The sequence below is a fragment of the Canis lupus genome, chromosome X (assembly GCF_048164855.1).
Source record: "Canis lupus baileyi chromosome X, mCanLup2.hap1, whole genome shotgun sequence".
In the NCBI taxonomy this organism is placed as follows: Eukaryota; Metazoa; Chordata; class Mammalia; order Carnivora; family Canidae; genus Canis; species Canis lupus.
This window is the reverse complement of record NC_132876.1, coordinates 92081772-92095710: the sequence shown is the minus strand read 5'-3', so window position 1 is coordinate 92095710 and position 13939 is coordinate 92081772. Positions and strand designations below refer to the sequence as shown.

The 13939-nt window shown below is 41.2% G+C and overlaps 1 protein-coding gene across 2 annotated transcripts in view; it reads right to left on the bottom strand.

Annotated features, from left to right (window-relative positions):
• Positions 1–13939, bottom strand: part of SRPX (sushi repeat containing protein X-linked) — a 112366-nt gene that overhangs the window by 54530 nt on the left and 43897 nt on the right. Inside the window, exon 2 of one of the 2 annotated variants that reach the window (XM_072815156.1) lies at positions 5386–5445. The exons of the other annotated variant lie outside the window; for it this stretch is intronic. Within the exon in view, the coding sequence (XP_072671257.1) occupies positions 5386–5445 (60 nt within the window). The remainder of the gene's footprint in view (positions 1–5385; positions 5446–13939) is intronic. 2 annotated transcript variants of the gene reach the window in all.

Genomic DNA, 13939 nt, shown 5'->3' with positions numbered 1-13939 from the left:
ATCTGCACACATATTCTCTGTAAAAACTCATCACACTATTTTAGTTAACGTGCATGAAGCTGCAATTTCCAGGGTTTTGCCATGGGATATAATTTTGGCTTAAGATGACAGAACAGGGACACGTGGGTGGCTCAGTGGTTGAGCACCTGCCTTGGGCTCAGGGCATGATCCAGGGGTCCCAGGATCGAGTCCCGCATCGGGCTTCCCGCAGGGAGCCTGCTTCTCCCTCTGCCTATGTCTCTGTGATCTCATAAATGAATGAATGAATGAATGAATGAATGAATAAATAAATAAATAAATAAATAAATGAAATATTTTTTAAAAATCACAGAACAGTTGCTCCCCATAGGGAAGAAACTCCCCTCTTCAGATGTCCCCAGTTATGCCCCATGTAGGTAAGAGAGTGGCAAAAGTGGCAAAGTTCCGAAATGACCAGATTCCAGGGTGTTTTGATTCTGGTCTGGTGGTTGCCCAGAGCACAGCGCTTCTGATAAATCAGCGCCTCTCCCCGCCTTTGGAAGGTGCTCCCTGAGCCCTAAAATCGTTAGGGCAAGGCTGGCTCCCGCGTGGGGAAGCTGCCTCTGTGCCCACCGCATAGTCGATGGGGAGCAGAGCCAGAGCTCCCCAAGGCCGCCGGGAGCAGGCTCCCCAGCGCCGAGAACAGGAGGCCCCTCCTACGGCTGCCCGGCCCCTGCCGCCGCCCTGGCACCTGGGCCATCCGTGAGCGGGGGGAGTGCGCCATCATGTGGCCAAGGAGGAGGACAGACACCTTGTTGGACTTTCCAAGGAGTTTTCTGAGGACGTGTGTCTGACTGCTTCTCAGCCATGAAGACCAAGTCATGTCCAGGGCTTGTGCACAGACTCCTTTTTTTTTTTTTTTTTTTTTACTTTTGTGCTTTCACAACTCCTTTGGCTAATACTTTCATCATATAATGTTTTTGCAGACAGCTGCCACCTGGGTCTTAAGATCAGGACTCAAGCAACTATTCCCTGGATTTTCAGGGTATAAGTCATGTCCTGTGGGCTTGGCCTAGAGCTGATTAAGTTCAACCATGTGGACACAGGCCTGCGGGAGCTTGCCTCAGGCCTACGGGCCTTCCTTGAACAAAGTTTCCTTCCCCTGGCCTTTACACACACTGCATGTGCTAACAGTTTTAAATGAGAACAATCTGAACCCTGAAGTGAAGTACAATACAACCTTACATGTCTCCATTATTTTCTTCTAAGTATAAAAGGATTCTTGGGGCAGCCCGGGTGGCTCAGTGGTTTAGCGCCACCTTCAGCCCAGGGCCTGATCCTGGAGACCCGGGATTGAGTCCCACATCGGGCTCCCTGCAGGGAGCCTGCTTCTCCCTCTGCCTCTCTCTCTCTCTCTCTCTCTCTCTCTCTCTCTGTGTGTGTGTGTGTGTGTCTCACGAATAAATAAATAAAATCTTAAAAAAAAGGATTCTCGAGCTGATTTTAAATGTGTTGGTTCTTTCTTTGGCGGTGGCTCCAGGTAAGCCATGAAACTGGGAGATTTCCAGACCACAGGTAAATGAGACACCCTTGGGGTGTGTTTGCTTAGCAGACTAAGCTGTGGATATTTCTTCTATCATCAAAAGATCTTAAGATAAATTCTGGAAGAATCCACAGATGCCTGCCACTCAAACAAAACTGAGATTTGAAACCTACTGGCTTCTGTGACTACTAGAAGTGAGGTGTATTTCTCTTTCTCTCTCTTTTCTTTCTTTTCCAAATGTAATAGGAAAGATCACCTACAAGGAAACTCCAAAATACATCTGTTGTTTTCAATCTCAGAGAAGCACTTTTTATAGTTTATCAGAGGACTTCATGGTATTCTTAAAAATCTTAAAAATTCTTAAAATTCTTAAAAATCACCTGTTATTTTACCTCTTTATCTGTATCATCGTCCCACCCCTCCTCAATGCCTTCCCCACTGCCTCATTCCTCTTACTTTCCCTGCGTGTCCTGTTCTCCTTCTAGACTGCAAGGCTTCTGTGCTTGCTCCCCATCACCAGCCTCTCCTCTTGCTGACTGGGTCCCCCTTACTGCCTCTCTCTCCAGAGAGAGAAAGTGAGTCCCCACCAGGGGTTGGGGAAGAGTGGCAAAGGAGGAGTGAATTCAGGTGACACAGAGAGAGAGAGAGGAGGAAAACGCACTGAGCTAGTGGAGTATGGTGCATGCAATGTGGGGCAGAGGCAAGAGCCCCAGGAGGCATCCATTCCAACATTGTCATCTCCTAGCAACTCTGGACAACTCACTACATTTTTCAGGGAAGCAGATTCCTCATCTATAAGCGACAGGAGTGGGTTAAGTTATTTTCAAAGTCCCATCTAACTTTGAAGCTGTAGAATTCATACCCTTATTCCTTTCCGACTTCCCACCCATGCCTGCCTCCACACTCCCTCTTCTGACTGCTGACTGGGTAGTCTCTCCTAACCAACTCCCATGACCCTTTCAGCCGAAGGCAAATCCTTTGTGCATTCTGGGTCCCAATCACAACTCCACTGATGTAAAAATGGGAAAAGTGTTCCAATTCTCAACCTGTTTTTCACTCAAATATCGAAAACACCCACATCCTTCAGCTTCTGGACTTTTTTTCAGGAGGGACACGATTCTTGAGGAAGCTAAAATGAAGCAGCATACCTTCACTTTAGCACACGTGTTATGGCTGGCTTTTCCACAAATGTACCCAGGACTAATATTTAAGGCTGGCATATCCAGTAGAGAATGACCTGAGGATACATATATCACAAATTCCTATATTTCTATATTCCTATAGTATTTTTCAGTGCAATTAGATTATGCCCCATATTCTGAGTCCTCAAATCCTCCTAGAAGGGCTGGCTGCATATCCAAAAGCTATGCTGTTGTCAACACGTAGGGAAAATAATCTTGTTTTCATTTATTTGCAAAAGGAATTTCTTTCATATTACTTTCCAAGACAAATATATGGAAGATATTTTGACAGTTTAACAGCTCTTCAGTAACAATAATTAAAATGGTAGTGAGTGACTTGAATCTGAAATGCATGAAAGTGCCATGAGTTGAAGTGAATGGGCAAAACACTTAACACGGAGGTTTAGTGAAAAACATATCTTATGCTGCTTCAATTAAGACAGGGTTTATTTCAGGAGAAATCTAAATTGATTATTCAGCAAAGCTTTTTCATCCCCCTAGGCTAAAGTGATAAGCATCCCAGTTAACTGGAGTTCCTGGGATAGACAGTGTCTTACAGCAGATCCGTTAGGAGCTACTAGCAAACTCTGGACATTCAGTTAAATGTCTGGATTTGGGGCACCTGGGTGGCTCAGTGGCTGAGCATCTGCCTTTGTCTCAGGTCATGATCCTGGAGACCTGGGATTGAGTCCCTCATCGGGCTCCCTGCAGGGAGCCTGCTTCTCCCTCTGCCTGTCTCTGCCTCTCTCTGTGTCTCTCATGAATAAAGTAATAAAATCTTTTAAAAAGAATAAAACGTCTGGATTTCAGACCGAAATGCAACGTCAGCTAGCTGTGTGACTCTGGGCAAGTCACCTACCCTCTCTAATCTCTGTTTCCTTCATCTCTGAATAAGGAATAACATTTAGCCCTGCACGCCTCAGTGTGTGACTATACAGTGGCATTCCACAAAAGAGAATCAAAAGCAATGCTTGCCACATTCTGGGGTCACAGTAAATTCCATTTCACTTCCTTCTTTTCTTTACTTTAACTCAAAAACACTTATTGAGTATGTGCTCTGTGCCAGACACTGTGCAGGGACCTGAGGACCTACAGCTGACCCCCTGGTTACTGATGTGAGCTTAAAGTATTAAAACTTAAAAAACAACAGGGGTGCCTGGCTGGCTCAGTCGGTAGAGTGGGTGACTTGATCTCGGGGTTGTGAGTTCAAGCTCCTGGTTGGGTGTAGAGATTACTAAAACAAAACAAAACAAAACCCCCAAAAAACCCAAAACAACAAAAAACAAACAAAAAAAAAACTTAAGAAAACTGACAATAAAAACAATCTCCTAAGAATTTTTCTTCTTAAAGCCATAGGACAGGCACATATTTTATCCATCTGGTCTACCTCCCACAATCACACTGCTGTGAGGTGAGCAGGAACGCTGGGAACCATGAGCCGAGGACACTAGACAACTTTTACTGTACAGGTGAAGGGCCATATGTGCACATAGGCATCTTAGGAAGCTTTTTCAACAAGTAACTCAAAGAAAAAAATTTTTTTCAAACCCTCAATTAATTAAGGAAGTGTGAGGAATCAGAATATTCCTTAACCCAAACATCTAATTAACAAGTTTGTCTTTTCCTTGATTGGTTGATTCCTGAGGCAATTACTATAGAAGTAATGGGTAGGAATGAATATCTGCATTCACAAATCATAAGAAAATGTGGAACATGGTGGGAAACACACCTGGACATAGGCACCAGTCATTATGTTAGATTGTTCACTTCTGTGGAAAACAACTGAAGGACTCTCTGCAGCCAAAGGCTGGCCAGTACTACCCTGATTCTCCTACAGCTTACACATATCACAACAGACCAGGGCAGTGTCCTCTTGCTAGACTATGGGCAAATTTCCTGGGAAAAGTGCCACAACAGAACTTTATTAACCAATTTTTCTTCAAATTATTCCTCCACTGCAAAAGGAACCAGGATTCAGAGAGAAATCATCTAAATTTCCCTCCCTTCCCTTTTCCCAGGGCTGAGCTTCAGAGAAATGACTCACCAGTAGAAATATTTGTGGACATACTTACCTGAGCCTGCATAGAAGTTTCTTGATTAGGCTTTTTATACGTGGTAGGGGGGCGGATTGCTGGAAATGTGTAGAGATGGAGTTCTTTGTCATTAGATTAAAGTGTCATTGGGCAACACACTTTACTTAAACATTTCGGGAGCCAAGCTGGACTCAGGAAGAGCACAATGAAATGAGCTTATGAAAATCAAGTTTTCTCATTCTCCATTCATCTCAGTACATTAGCAGCACAGGGTCCAGATTTGACCTTGGGGGGTTTGTTCTGGACCATTCTAGCTGTAATGTATGAATCAGGCAGAAGTCATGGCTTGATTTTCACTTTCATCAGCTAGAGCTTGGCTTTGCAGAAATAAGGACAGTAAAGAGACTAAAGAGAATAAAATGACCACTGGGGTGCTGAAGGTCAGCACTTCAGAAAATTCAACATGCTTTTTCTTTCTTTCATTTCTCTTCATTTTTTTAAAAAAATGGGAATATAAGCTGATTAGTTTTTGAATATTTTTTTCTGGACAGGTAATTCACACTTTAATGTGTTGGCTGGTCACTTTATTATAGTCTGCTCTTGCAGGGCAAAAAAGGAAAGTTCTCCTGGCATCAGCAGGTCCTCATTAGCACAGAAGCAAAGCATTCACCTTTATATCTAGTGTGTGAATACCCGACTTCATCGTCTTCTAGCGGTGAGTCTCCAGATCCTACAATAAAAAAAGAACAGAAACTGCAGCAAGAAAAGCCACCCGATATGGACGAATATTTCGAAGCGTTGCTTTGGCACAGTCCATGCAAGAAGGGCAATTAGAACGCAGAGCCAAGAGTGAAAGCTTCTGTGGCCATTCATGAGGGGACAAGGGACCTCTCAGAGTGAACCTGGATGGGCTGAGATTGCCAGAGCCAATCAAAATGAGCCTCCAACTGTTTTTGGAATCACCACGTGCCAACTGAAATTCTAGACTCAGGATAGAAAGTCAACTTCACTCTGAGAAGATGCCAATGTATATGAATCTCATGCCAGGGGAGACACAGTAAAATGTGTGTGACTCAGACATGGCCTATGGTTTCTCCAGCAGTTAAAGAAAACCCAATAGAACTGAGTGAAAATCAGTCCATCTTGTGAAATGAATTTGGATGGAGGATAAGGAGGCAAAGCAAATGTCTTATCTTAATGACCAAAGAAATACAAAGCTACTTTGGTATATTTGTAGGAAATGAGGGCTGGAATCAACAATCCGGATGTTTATTTCGAGCCTCACACCAAGGCATCGCTAAAGCAGAATTTCTTGATGAGTCTTGCTACTCTTGAAAACCACAGCCTCAGAGAGAAAATCTGCATTTAATTTTAAAATTTAAACTCATTTTGAAGTTGGAACTGAATCATTTTTAGAATATTAAGTATTGGATTCCAGTAAGTGGTAGATTCTTAATCTTTAAAGTGGTACCAGGGCCCAAACTTCAAAACCATAATCTTAAATTTACATATCTTTCCCTCTAGACTTCCTGGTTTGATCACGGACCATGGAGTTGGCACCATCTTGGTCACACATTTACCTACAGGGACGTGCAAGCATAACAGACAGGGACAATGATACTCTCTATTATGAGGCTTTTCAAATCCCCATACAGGATAAGAGAGTCAGTAACGGTCCTCACTGCACATGTATTCTGGACAAGAGGTAGAGTGGAAATTCAATGTTGGAAGCTGATGAAGCCTGGACCATATCCATTTGAAAAAGGCCTCAATTTCCCCAACTAGAGAAGTTCTGTGTTCTGCTTTGCTCCAGGATTCTTCACTTGGTCTCTAGCCACCACAACAGGTACAAAGTTACACAAACTGCTCTTTCCTCAATATCAAAAAGTGAACATGAAAACCAGTATTACTCTTCAGGAAAGCAATCTAGCGACATGAATCAAAAGCCTATGTTCAAACCCCTTTATCCAGGCATTCCACTTCTGGGAATCTATCCCAAGGAAAGGATATTAAATATAGGAAAAAATTTTACACACAAAGATTTCTTTCTGATGTCACTTAGAATAGCAGAAGACTATAAACAGACCAAACAGTCAATATTATGGTTAAATAAACCAAAGGACATTCATTGGATTATAATGTAATATAGCCATTAAAAATGTTTATAAAAAGATACAACAGTGTGGGAAAAGCTTATAACACTAAGTGAGCAATGTGTTATAGCAAAATTACACAAATTGCGTGATTTACAACAATGTAAAACAATCAAGTTCAAAATAAACAATGCATAGAAGAGCTATGGTAATTGGATGTTTTTCTTCTTTCTCATTTAAATTCTCTACTATAAACATGTATTACTTTCACAATGGAAAATAAACTTTATTATGCATGTAACTCAAAGAAGCTTCATTTCCAAAATGCATTCTGAACATATCAGAAGCGGTTCAGAATCTGCTGTCCCTCCCCTCCCACCCTGCCCGTTTCTCTCCACATTCAGAGCTGAACTGGAGTGCTCTAACAGTTGTTGGATTCTTCAACTCCATATGGCCTATCTCATATTGTCAAGAGATTCATCTTTTTTTCTTTTTTTTCTTTCTTTTTTTTAATTGGAGTTCAATTTGCCAACATATAGCATAACACCCAGTGCTCATCCCATCAAGCGCCCCCCTCAGTGCCCATCACCCACCCCTTGCCCCCCTCCCTTTCCACCACCCCTTGTTCATTTCCCAGAGTTAGGAGTTTCTCATGTTCTGTCTCCCTAAGAGATTGATCTTATATTAAGAGTGCTTCCCTCTTCCCCCAAGTCATACAATCTACCTACACAGTAAGAGGTTCTAGACTTATTCCTGGTTGGAAGCAAAGAAAACAACTGTCATAGGTTGGGTTCTTGGGGGAGTGGCTTTTGAGATGGAGTTCAGGGCATAGGAGGTTTATTAAGGATCAATCATCAACATCTGTGAAAGGGACAAGAAAGAAGCAGGTTTGGACAGAGGGAGAAGTTGAGCCCAATGACAGTCTCTCAGGTTGGGCTGAAATGGCTGAGCCTTTATACCCCTGCCTCGATCAGCCACTGGATATGGCCCACGTTGGGAGGACACGAACATGGGCAAAGCACTCCGGACACAGAGGTGATCTCAGAAGGGGCTGAAAGCTGATGACTGGCTGAGACCAGCACTGCCTCCAGCTGAGACCACCTGTCCTTCCTTGAAGGGAGAGCTGGTCGGGCCATCTCTGTGACCATCACAACACTCCCTCATTGACAAATAACTCGAGATGTGTAGTCACAAGGCAGGGGGATACTCTCCATAGAGAAGGGAAAGAACCTATTGGAGAGGTGGGTGCACTTGGGGTGCACAGCCCCATTCTGCTGGTACATTAACATTCTAAGATACCTTCATCATATATTATTTATTATAGGGAAAACTTAACATCTGACCACAGGGGAATCAGCAAATAAGTTATCTTCTATCAACAATATATCCACTAATCAAGTTTGAAATAGGGAAATGTGTGTGAAATACAGCTTAGCAGAAAAGAAGATACTGTAAACTATACACGGAATAAAGTATAACACTGAATATATATACACATATATATATAATAGCAACATGCATGTGTCAAATTTGGAATACCATAATACCATATATGGAATACTCTCTCTCTCTCTCTCTCTATATATATATATATATATATATATAACATATATATATTCATATATATATAAAACATATATATATTCAGTGTTTTATATATATAGTATTATATATTATATATAGTATTATATATATTACTTATATATATAGTATTATATATATATATTACTTATAATCCTAACTTGTAATACCATAAGGTAGGATTACTAATCAGTGGGGGTAAAGGTCAATAAATATGCTAGGATTAAATGGATATGCATACAAAGAAAAAAAAATAAGAGTCCTACCTCGCACCATACCAAAAAACCATTTCCAAAGCATTTATAGGCCTAAATTTGAAAGCCAAAACTTTGGGGAAAAATGCAGAATGTCTGCATGATCATGAGGTAGGGAAAGACTATTAAATTAAACGTACAAACCATAACCTATAAAGGAAAATATTGCTACACTTCACCACACTAAAACGTAAAACTTCTGTGCAATAAGAGACACATAAACAAAGTTTAAAGATGAATGCCAGACTGGGAGGAAATATTTGCAACACATATAATACAGAATTATTATCCAGGATATATAAAGGAAACAGTCCAATGGGGGAAAAATAGCAAATACGAACAAGTACTCCTGGATTTGAAGCAAATGCTGCAACACATTAATATGAAACAATCCTCAACCTCACTAGTAATCAGGACAATAGAATCAAGATACCAATTCACACTCATCAGACTGCCACAACCTTCCCTGACAAGGATGTCGTGATACAGGAACTTTCAAGATCTGCCCGTGGAATATAATTGGTACAACTACGTGGAAGAGATCCTGTGCACTGCCTTTGAAACTACCCTTCAAAGCAGCCATCCCACTTTTAGAGATATTCCTCAGGGGCTCCTACATAATGCAAAAACAGCCGTGTGCTAGAATGCTCATTGCAGCACTGCCGGTAGTAAAAACAACTGTATAAAACCATTACTGGAAATAAATGGTGGTGTGTTGAAATGATAGAAAGCTGTCAAAGTTCAAATCGGTGAACTCAATCTACATGAAACAAGGTGGAATCTCAAACACATGATGGACAGTGAACAAAAGCAAGTTACATGATAAATATAGCATGTGATATCAATTACATAACATCTTAAAATACAAAAAAAATACTATTATGTTTTCCATAGATATGGAAACTATAAACTTATAATGGATTAGAAAAATACACATCAGCTTCAGATTAGTGGTTTCCTCCGGGCAGGAAGGAAGAGGAAGAAACTCAGAAACGCATACACAGGGCCACTGATAATCTTATGTCTTAGCAGAAAAAAAAAAAAGGTCTGGAGGAAATGTGGGAAAATGTGAATATCAGTTGAGTCTAGATGAATACTTTTCTTATACTTGAAATACTTCATTATTTGAAAAAGGAAAAGAGAAAGGAAAGGAGGGAGAAAAAGAAAGAAATGGGGAAGCTGTCTGGAAGAACATACCAGAAACTTCCATGCTCGAGCGGAACTCCTGGGTGAAAATTTCCCCTTTTCTATGTTTTGCAGGTTGTCTCCATTGAGCATGTCATTACTTTAAAATTTCTAACAAAAACATACTGAACAATCATTGAAGACTAGACCTGGTGGACTGTGGCATTTAATATTCCTGTTCATTCCACACTACTGCAAGTTTTCACATCCCAAAGCCTTGATAGACGTCTCAAAGGACTGCCGCATAAGCGAGTGCAGGACCAGCTGCCAGAAGCTGGCCTTCTATACTCTGGGTTTTGAGTTTTCCCCCACCTCCGCCTTCAGCTGCACACACATAACTCCCACAGTGAGCTTCCACCCCGCTGCTCATTGCCTCTAGGGGTGTCAGGAGTAAACTCCGCGTGTTGTAGTAGTTCAAGTCAAGACCACAAGCTCTGAAACTCAAGTGTCATTTGAAAAGTGGTAGATGTTTGCCCAAAGAGAAGAAAATTCCAGGTCACATGGTGAGGAAATCTTTATAATGAGCCAGAAGGAGACGCAAGGAGGGTGTCCAATGACCACCCGAATGCAGCACTCTCCCTGGCAGAGGTAAAGCAACTATGCTCTCCTCTTCATTTGTTTCTCTGGAGAGCTTACTCAAACCCAAACCAAGCCTTTTCACTAGAGTTTTTACTTAAATTAGAGACTGCAAAGCAGACATTGCAGATTATCTCAATTCAGAATCCTGGCAGAGGTTGCCCTGGTTAGCAACTCGATTAGCAGCAGCCCGCATACATTGCTCTATCCACCTTCACTTAGATCCGAACCCACGAGTCTGTCTCTCCCTAGCACTGATCGGCCAACAGCTAATGGCCTTCTCGTGGTGTATGCCAGGGAAGAGTGGGCCCCCCAAAAGCAAGACAAATCTCGGTGTACCAAAAGCTGCCGACTGCCAGCCTGGCAGCCATTCTCCTCTTTTTTTCTTGCTAAAAGACCTCCAGGCCACGTTTGGCAGCAACATGCCCTTCCCCAGGAAATGAACGATGGTAAGTTTAAGTCACACATTGCCCTTTTGCCAATGTCTGTTGCAGGGATAGACACGAAACCTGGGATTGGTCAATGACCAGTAAGAAGAAGCCTGATTTGGGGGGGTTGGGGAACATGGGAAAGACTTTCTCCCTGATAAAAGAGAGAACTGCACAGGGAGAAAACGCTTCCTGCTTTGGAAGCTGTTGTGTAAGGATGAATGCCCAAAGCTACTGCAACCCTTTTGCAACTATGAGATAAGATGTTGGGACTTCTAAAGATGTTCAGCTAGGGATGGTACAGTGGAAGGATAACAAGAGCCTGGGGTCTATGGTGACCTTACGGGGCCACTAAATCAACCTCAGACATCTTACCTCCAGACTTCTTGTTAGGTCGACAATAAATGTCCTTTCAGTTTAAGCTTTGGGGAATAGCACTGTTTATCACTTGCAGCTGAATGCATCCAAACTGATACACAAATGAATGGGAAATGTGCTGCCTATTACTGACAGGGGATGAAAGAAGGGAAAAGAAAACACATGGACATCAGCCATCCCTCTCTGAAAGTGTCCAGTTTATCATCAGCCTAAAGTCACACATCAACTTCTATAAAAAATAACGACCAGTCTACAAAATGGACATACTGAAGGATACGATAAGACCAAAGACTAACTTACATGCAGTAGATTTTACTTACTAAAGTTTAATGAGCAATAAAAGAGGTTCATACATATTGGGGATGTTCCACTGGGTTACAATGAAAAGAAAGAAAAGAAGAAAAGGCAGGGGATGGCGGGAGGAGAGAGAAAGGTTCCTCAACACATTCTTCTTAATTTATGAAAGTCTATCCCTTTAGAATTCTGGTTAACTGAGGTTTTATTACGCCAACCATTAATCAGTCCTCATATGGTTCAGATTACCACTCTTTGGAAAGAATGCTTCAGTGCTTCTTCCACACAAATACAAATTCTACATTGGCTCAGAAATCAGAAACTCAGTGCCATGAAGGATTCTGTCCCTCAGCCATACCTGGAGCCAATTCCATTTATAATTCTGCTCTCCTTGCAGAAACTTCATCTAATTCAACAGATTTCCAAAGAAACAGACACTCCTCTCCCCCAAAGTTCAAATAAGGGTCTTTCTGGTCTACCGAGACCCACCCTATCATTCTGAATGTCCACATATCACTGAGGCACCAAGTCACTCTTAAGAAATATTTGTTATATGTATTAGAATTACATCAGACATTTAGATTTTAGAAGGATAGTGGAATGCTCTTTCTATCACCCTAAAAGATTTCTCATGGTGGATGAGGGGAAGCATTGAGACTAATAAAAATGGAGCCAATTTGCTAAAACTATGTATTTCGTTATTGATTGTGACACATGATCCAAATGGACAGATTTGCTGCTTCTGTGTTATATTTTTAGCCCAAAGGGTTGGGTTTAGTTTTTAGTTATTTTGAAGACAGCTCTGCATTCTTAATGTGTTGTAGGAATTTTTTTTCCCTTCATCATCATTATTCTAATTATTATCAAAAGTTATCATATTAAATAGCAAACTGCATCATCAATTTTATACTGAAAGTCAGCAGCAAAATTAAATTCCCTATTCCCTAAGAACAGCAGAGATTCTTAATCTGAGTGCCAGGCCTCCTAGAGGATCAATGGAAGGGCTTTGTGTGAGGAGTCCATGAACCCCTGTAATCAGACATGCCTTTTGGTACATGAATACACTTTTCTGGGGGAAAAGTTGCTAACTTTCAGTAGATTTTAATAGGAGTCTGCAATCTAAAAAGTATTAAGAACTATACAGTTGTATAGCATTATTTATTATAAAGTATGTTAAAATGTTTACTGAAGAAACATTGATATTTGACTCGTTTTGTATAGGAGAAGAGACAAATATATTTAAAACAGAGATAGTGATGCCTGGGTGGCTCAGTGTTTCAGCATCTGCCTTTGGCTCAGGGCATGATCCTCGGGTCTCAGGATGGAGTCTTGCATCAGGCATCCTGTGGGGAGCCTGCTTCTCCCTTTGCCTATGTCCCTGCCTCTGTGTCTCATGAACAAACAAATAAAAAATCTTTTAAAAAATAAAACAGAGAAAAATGCTTAACTTTATTATATTTTACTATCTTTCCTCTAGATTTTGATGTCAAAGAAAAATTTCTGCAATGATGGAAATGTTTTATATCTGTGCTGTCCAAGAGGGTAGTTCCTAGCCATATGTGGTCATTAAGCACCTGAAATATATGGCTAGTACAACTGGGGAACAGCATGTTTTTATTTCATTTAATTTTAATTTTAACAGCCACATGTGGCTAGTAACTACCATATTAGACAGCATAGGTCTAGACTTAATTTAAAAAGAAAACCATGGTGATAAATTATGTCTCTAGCTCAGTGGTGAGAACCATGTTTAATATGCCTTATATACCTAGCATATGGTTCAGAATTGGTAGTCACCAAATGTTGGAAGAAAAGAGAGAAATCCCCTTAAGTTTCTATGACACATAAATCACGTGTCCTTATGCTTATGTGTCTGGCATGGTTTACCCTACTCAGTATAGCTACAGTACATAAATTTGAAATGTGACAATCCTAGAGAGACCTTGATGTTTAGAAAAAGGCATTTTTAAATTATATTTATTTTATTTTATCTTTTGAGGGAGGGAATTGCAGAGAAGGAGAGAGAGGATCTTAATCTCCACGCTGGGCATAGAGCCCGATACGGGGCTCAGTCTTACGATTCTGAGATCATGAGCTGAACCGAAATCAAGAGCCAGGCGCTTAACCGACTGAGCCACCCGGAGCCCTAGAAAAAAGGCGTTTTGTACTATTGAAAGCCATAGGGTATTTATTTGTGAGAGCCAGATAATTTAGTGCGAGCAAATGATTTGCCAAAGGGGTTACACTGCAGCCACAATTAAGTGTAAAGGACATTTGGGTGGCTTGTGAACAAAGATCAAATCCAGGGCATTGCCAGAAAAACACAGTCTAAAGATGAAGCGAAAGATATGACTGTCAAACCCTTCATTAAGTCAAGGTGGTGACTCAGAGCCCCTTCAATCATACAGTAGGCCCCTGGAAGATATTCAGGATTT